This window comes from Vicugna pacos, chromosome 8 (genome assembly GCF_048564905.1).
Source record: "Vicugna pacos chromosome 8, VicPac4, whole genome shotgun sequence".
Classification (NCBI taxonomy): domain Eukaryota; kingdom Metazoa; phylum Chordata; class Mammalia; order Artiodactyla; family Camelidae; genus Vicugna; species Vicugna pacos.
The window spans coordinates 18,550,670-18,558,099 of NC_132994.1; the positions used below are offsets into that span (position 1 = coordinate 18,550,670).

Here is a 7,430-nt window from a genome sequence, read left to right on the forward strand (position 1 = left end):
AGAGATGGCAAGGGGAAAAGTCAAAATAGGGAGTTGGTATAGCTCAGTGGTAGAGCACAAGCTTAGCATGCACAGGGTCCTGGGTGCAATCCCTAGTACTTCCATTTAAAAAAAAAAAAGAAGTTAAAATGTCTGTAGAGTAAGATCTATAAAGAGAAATGTAAAGAACTGTAATCAATTCATTTCAAGCAGAAAGTACAATGACTATCAAGTATAATTATTTTCAATACAAGTGAAAATGCCTATAAAAATTGTTAGAACATAAAGAAAATTATTTCATTTTTTGTTAAAGAAAAAATATTTCCTCACCCATTTTTCGTTAAAGAAAAACATTTCCTCACCCTAAGACTTGCTTCAGTTACCTTACAGTATCACTTTTATCCATTATTTATATGGCTTTATTGACTGAGGATTTTATATAAAATGTGACAAAAAGCTGACTAACTAGAAAAATCAGAAACCCTGAATTAAAAGATGACTACAGAAAAGGGGGCAGGGGGTGGGAAGGGACAGAATGGGATTTCAAAATGTAGAACAGATAAACAAGGTTATACTGTATAGCACAGGGAAATATATACAAGATCTTGTGGTAGCTCACAGCAAAAAAAAAAGTGACAACGGCTACATGTATGTTCATGTATAACTGAAAAATTGTGCTCCACACTGGAATTTGACACAACATTGTAAAATGACTATAACTCAATAAAAAAAGTTTTAAAAAATGACTGCAGAATCTTCTCTTCAAATAGTTTAAAATAACTAGGCAGACATACTATAGATATGCACATAATTAGTAAGTATGCACAGCTCACTACAAAATCCTTTAATTTTTGTTTCAAAACACCTCTACAAAAAGCATTAAGTTGGAATTAGTTAAAATTTAAAACTTCAAAAGAAACTGTCAAAAGAATGAAAAGGCAAGACACGGACAGGAGAAAAGACTTCTAAAAACACATATACAACAAAGGACTTGTATTTACAATACATAAAAAACACTAACAACTCAAAAATAAGATAAACAACTCAACTTTAAAAATTAGCAAAAGATTTGGACACTTTGCAAAAGAAGATATGTGAACTGCCAAGAAACACATGAAAAGATGCTCAACATTAAACCACAATTAGATAGTACTAAACACCTATTACAGTGGTTAAAATTAAAGACTGATCAAACCAAATGTTGGAGGGAATGTGGAGCAAACAGAACTCTCGTACATTGATGGTGGGAATGCAAAATGTTCGGACTTTGGGAGTTTGGCAGTGTTTTAGAAGGTTAAATGTACACCTACCATATGATCCATTCCTCTCCTAGAAATTCACACATGGTAAGTAAAAACTTATGTCCATACAAAGAACTGTACATGAATGTCCATAGCAAGTTAGTTTGTAATAGCCAAAAACTGGAAATAATCCAAAGGACCATCAACAAGTGAATGGATAAACAAATCTGTGGTGTATCTATATCAATGGAATACTACTCAACAATAAAAAGGGATGAACTAGACACATACAAGAACATGGGAAAATCTCAACTCCCTCCCAAAACAGAGTACATACTATGTTTCCATTTATTTTAAAAAGTATACAAAATGCAAACTATATCTAATGACAGAAAGCAGATCAACGGCTGCCTGAGGAGGAAGGGATTACAAGGGGCAGAAGAGGAAACCTTGAGAGGTAATGATTGTGTTAACTATCTTGATTGTGCTTATGGTTTCAAGTGTGTTTCATGTGAGGAGTCAAAATTTATCAAACTGTACACTTAAAATTTAAAGTTTGTTGTGTCAAACATCTTTATGGAAAAAAATCTCCGTAAAAGTCACTAAAAAAAAAAAAAACCTTCAGTCTTAGTGTTGACCAATTTCACCGAGGGAAACTGCCCGCCCGCCCTCCTCCATCTCAAGACAAACACTGGTCCCTTCCCCTTCAGGGAACCCTGAAAGGTTCACAAACTCCTGACTGAGCTTCAAAGGACTGTTCACTGGGTTCTTGGGTCTTCAGCTCCAACCAAACAAACCGCTTATCTACCTTCCCGTTCACAATACTTAGCCTTACCGGATAGTGACAAGTGCCCCCACCCACCGAGCCACTCCCTCCAGTCCAGGTTCCCAAACACTCATCCACGAAGCACATCTCGGTCCTGAAACCCCACTACCAGGCACTGAACCACGAAAGCTGCGCCCACTCGGCCGACCCCAGGCCTGCCGGTGCGCGGGGGCTCCAACAGCCCCCGTCCGAGTTACCTGCCACCGGCTGGCCGCGCCGCGGACAGTTTAGCCACCGCGGCGGGATCTTGTTGTGAGCCATCTCTTGGGGCCGCGCAGAACCGTCCCCTCAATCAACGCTCGCCGCGCCTCTGCCGCCGCCTCCTCGCGGTCAGCTCTGCACCCGAGGTCCGAGGCGTCCGAATCCCAGCCTGCGTCCGAATCCCAGTCGCCTGGACCTGTTAATGTCAGCGACGGCGCGCCACTTCCATTCAGGATCAACTCCAGGCGAGCCCACAATGCATCGCTACTTCCGTCCCCAAAAGCCCCACCCCCTTCTTTCCGAGGTCAAAGGTGAAGAAAGAGACGTTCGGTGGAGGGATGGGAGGGACAAGGCAAATAGGGAGGGCGGGTCTTCCCTCACTCCGCCCCACCCAGATCCCGGCGCGCGCGCGCGCGCAGGGTGGCTTTGCGCATGCGCAGCTTCCACAGTACGGGGTCCGGCGGAGAGACCCTTACTTTCTTTTTCCATCTAGACAGCGGATGGAAACCCCAGAGTGAAAGAAAGCCAGCTTCTTTCCACACGTAGACTGGTCCGCAGACTTCATAAAGGCATTTGTTTTAGTGACGAAAGAGGTCTTTCGTCCGCTGTCATAGTTCAAGAGCCTGATCGCCCTTTTTCCGCCAAGTTTGGCGTCCGGACAGGATCTGTGTTTGATTCTGAATTTGGAAATTTCTTCCTGACTTGGGTTAGGGAAACAAGCTTTAGCGAAATTCCAAGGGCGAGAGATTCGAGCACAAGAAATGAGGAATTTCTCTTTTGGAGAATACTTCTAGGAATCATGAAGCATATTTAAATTAATCCCAAAACATTTTTATGCGTTTTGTTTGTACATTTCTGGACCAAAGTTTTATAGCGTAATTGGGAGTCTCAGAGGGTCCGTCTCAGAATTAGCAACTAATGTGTATAATTGGCAGAGGGAGGAATTGCCCAATGGAGTACCACTACGTGGCGCTATTCTCCTTTGCCTTACCGAACCGATGGTCTTTCCCTTCAAGTTAAGCAGGGGTGGTTGGGAGCATTTTACAAACTACGGTAAGAAGACTTCGTGTAATCAGACCAATTTAGCTAAAATATTCAATATAAAGCTGGATGCTGGCAAATTAGTTATGACGTAACAGGTTGGTTTTAAGCACCAGTGGTGTATTTGAACTGAAGGAGTGTGAGGTTTGAGGGAATGAATTTTAAAAGTTCGGTGGAGAACTTGCCCAGCAGCTCAACCCCTGAATGCCTGGACCCTGGAGAATTCTCCCCCAGAAATAGAGAGCCCAATGGCTGTCTCTGAGTCAGCCTGAGTTAGGTCACACTCCTGGTTACATCTGCTGAGAACTTTCAGTGAAAGCATCGCTCCTCTGCTGACAAGCTGACAGGACAGGCTGTGCACTGTTCGAAGGGGAGGGAGGTCATACCTACATTTAAAAAAAAAAAAGAAAAAAAAAAAAACCTTCTTAAGACTCCGTTTCCTTACAGACCCCCCAATCTGCCCAAATGATGCCCAATTCTATTCTCTGAAATTCAAAATCAAACCCAGATCCTGCCAGGAGTTGGGACCACGGCCAGAGTGGTGAAATGTTTGATCCCCCAAAACTCCAAGAATGGAAAAGGTGAGCCTGGTCCTGGGAGAATATTTCACTTTCCCCTTCTGGGTACAACTCCCCTTGGAGACTGTTCTGCTCAGACCCAGGGAGCTCAGTCCTAGGCCATGCTTAGTGTCAAACAGTCTAGGTGGACTTTGTGGCTCCCTTCTGTCCACAGCAGAGGGTAGAGTAGCCGAGAGGCATCCAAGTGAGTGGACAATTTCTCCCTACCAGGAATCCTTCACCTGATGAATATTTCTGCCTATATCATGCCTAGTCCTGTAGTGGATAGAGGAAACTCCAAATTGGAAAGCCCACCCAGCCAAGCCCCTTCAAATGTGTGGGTCCTTGCCCACTGACTGAGAAAATTCTCAATAGAGGCAGAGGGACAAAGTGAGAAAAAAAATAACTGCTTTTATTGCTCAGAAAGAGAGGAAAATACTCCAGTGGGGAGTCGTCAGCCAAGTAGCTCGTCGAGACAGCTCCAGCCCTCAATCTTGCCACGGGGTCTTTTATTGGAAGGCTCTGCCATCATTATCTTTATTCTGATGGTGCCAAACATCTTCTATTACAGGCTCTTTCCTCCTGTGGAGCCCAGCCCTAAAACAGAAGCTTCGATGGGGGGGAAGAGAGAGAGAGAGCAAAGAAAGAGAACAAAGAAAGAGATATTGGGATACGTCCTTGGAATTAATGCAGCAGCTGTGGGACATAAATCGTCCTGTTGTAGGACTATGCCCTTGTAATTAAGGAGCCAGCTGTGGGATAAGAGAAATTTCCTGCCTTTCATCAGCCCAGCACTTTCTACCCCTTGTTGGAAACCAGTCAGGGTCAGTAAGCCTGTCTAATCGCCTCTCTCAATCCCACATCTCTGCTGTTCTTCAAGAGAGAAAACAGTTGTCCACAGGGGGACTAACACGACTCCCTGGTGGCTTCCAGGCACCCACAACATGGTCTCATAAATATGTCTTGGCCTCCTCTTTATTGGCTCTTCATGGGTGAATTCTTCCATGGAACATTTATTTTGTCCCTAAGGAAAGATGTGTAAGGATAAATGAAAGTAAGATTGAATTTTCCCTGTTGACAGAAAAGGAAAGAGACCTTTTACCCCCTCCCTTTTCCTAGTGCATTTCCTTGAGAAAACTTGTATTTGTAAGTCCTTCCTCATCACTTTGATATATATGTAAATCATTCCAACAGCTAAATGAGCCTCTGGCCTGCTTTACAACCCAGGAACTTTTCTTAGGGCCTGGGGAGCATCCCTTTGTAAACGTGAGGGGAGATGGCGCCCCCTATCTCCCTGACTGATATCATGGGAATTTAGCCTAAAGTGCCTGATTCCAAGCTGAGTCACAGGGATAGAAAGTTCTGTTTTCGTTTCAGATAATGGCAATTTACTAACACAGGTGACCAAGCCAATTACCAGGTAAATTTAGGATGAACTATGAAAGAATATATAACAAATGGTGCTTCCAAGCTTCCAAGTCCTCTAACATGAGAACTAGTTATCATTTATCTTGAGAACATGTATGGAATGGATTGTGTATACTTGGCTGTATAAAGGGTGAGATTTCTCTCTTTGCAGTCTCATTAGGGGATTGCCTGTGATGTGTGTCATAGTCTGGTTTGGTGCATATTCAATAATAAAACTGGATTTTTTTTATTTTCTACATTTGTGGAAAAGACATCCCCCCCAATGTGTGACTGTCCAAATTTCCCTCTTCATTTGACACCAGTCATTATTGGATTAGGCCCACCCTAATATAGTATAAACACATTTAGCTTGATTCCATCTGCAAACACTGTATTTCCAAATAGGGTCACATTCACAAGCACCAGAGGCTAGAAGTTAAACATATCTTTTGGGACAGTTCAACCCATAACACCCACCCTTACCTCTGGAGTCATGTCCAGGTTTGCAGAAACACAAGTTTTTCTGAATCCCAGGAATTGACTGCTATATGTCTTCTTTTTTCAGAGAACCATTCAGTTTTTTTGGAAAGTCAGAGGCTAAGACAGAGCCTTGAAAATCACTTTCCATGTTCATCCCCTTTTTTTTGTATATTGTTAGTGTATGGAGCCTTCCTGGGACAGACCCCTGGCCCCATGTCCTCTGCTTTACTTCCTCTCTGTAGTACTTAGATAACAGTATCTGATCCTAAGTTGTTATACAAATGCTGAAACCACTACTCCATCAAATGGAAGACATTAACTACTTGATGACCCTAAGCATGTAGCCCCCTAGACCTATTGGAGCCTAAGGATGGATAATGTTAACCCTGCCCCATTTCCTCACCATCAACCAATCAGAGAATTGTGCACCAGCTGTTCACATACACTGTGATTCTCCTCCCTCACCTGGCCTTTAAAAATGCCTCCTTGAAACCCATTGGGAAGTTCGGGGTTTTTGAGCACTCGTTGTCCCAGACTCCTTGTCTGGCTCCTTAAACATGGCACATTCCTTCACCACAACCTGGTATCATTAGATTGGCTTTACTGCACATGAGTGTGTGGACCCAGGTTGTGTTCTGTAACACTAGGAGCTGTGGGGAATGAGACATTGTGAGCAAGTCAAAATCACCCTCTCTTCCTCCTTTCTACCAACTGAATCTTCTTGAAGGGTTTTTGTTTTGTTTTGTTTTTTTCTTGAAATACAGTCAGTTACAATGTGTCACTCTCTGGGGTAGAGCATAATGTCCCAGTCATGCATATACATACATATATTTGTTTGCTTGAAGGGTTTAAATTCTTCAGTGACACACTTTCAAACCTGGACTCCTCTGAGGCTCCAAGTATTCCCTCAGTGATCAGACTTCTCAAGGCCCACATTCATGTCTACACATTGTTAAAAGATAAACCAAGGCATATTTTTAAATATTAAGAGTATATTTGAGCAAAAACCCATTTGAATTGAGATGTGCCAAACTAGAAGTGGTTTGGAGCACCCCAGGAGAGGAGACAGCCGAAGGCCTTCTATAGAGAAGGTACAGAAGCAAAGAAAAATGATTTGACTGGCTAGATCTTAAAGCCTCTTTAGCTGTCTGTGATTGATTGTCCTTAGCATTTTCATTTCCTAACCTGGAGGGATATACAGGGTTAGATTTTGGTTTTCTTCTGTAGGCTTCCATGGCAGGAGACCCACCTCAGAGCCACCTCAGTCTGCTAGCCTCCTCATCTTAACAACATCAATTCCCTAACAAGGTCTCAACGTGAAATGACTCCAGTTCCAGGAATGCAAATATATGCCCAACTCTGAACAGTCTACAAACCTGCGTGCAAGGAGATCTCATCTCTCTATTTTCTATAAATTAACTACATCCTTCTCCAAAGAAGACATACAGATGGCCAATAGGCATATGGAAAGATGCTCAATATCACCAATTATCAGAGAAATACAAATCAAAACTGCAGTGAGGTATCACCTCATACCAGTCAGAATGGTCATCATCAAAATGTCTACAAATAATAAATGCTGGAGAGGGTGTGGAGAAAAAGGAACCCTCCTACACTGTTGGTGGGAATGTAAATTAGTGCAGCCACTTTAGAGAATAGTGTGAAAGTTCCTTAAAGAATTAAAAATGGAGTTTCCTT

General features: G+C 42.7%; 1 protein-coding gene and 1 long non-coding RNA gene across 5 annotated transcripts in view; one reads left to right on the forward strand and one right to left on the reverse strand.

Annotated features, from left to right (window-relative positions):
- The window catches only part of RNGTT (RNA guanylyltransferase and 5'-phosphatase), a 198,009-nt gene extending 195,464 nt beyond the window's left edge, over positions 1-2,545 (reverse strand). Inside the window, exon 1 of one of the 4 annotated variants that reach the window (XR_012074822.1) lies at positions 2,244-2,543. Coding sequence is in view for 3 of the 4 variants with exons in the window: in XM_006200295.3 (XP_006200357.1) it covers positions 2,244-2,307 (64 nt within the window). In the remaining variant the exon portion in view is untranslated. Of the gene's footprint in view, positions 1-2,243 lie in introns of all 4 variants that reach the window. The other 3 variants (XM_006200295.3, XM_072965592.1, XM_072965593.1) reach the window with 3 other exon arrangements.
- A 363-nt stretch (positions 2,546-2,908) lies between these two features.
- On the forward strand, positions 2,909-4,823 carry LOC140697652 (uncharacterized). Its single transcript, XR_012074827.1, has 3 exons — positions 2,909-3,300; positions 3,736-3,869; positions 4,417-4,823. It is a non-coding gene; the product is annotated as an uncharacterized lncRNA (long non-coding RNA).
- The last annotated feature ends 2,607 nt before the right edge of the window (positions 4,824-7,430 follow it).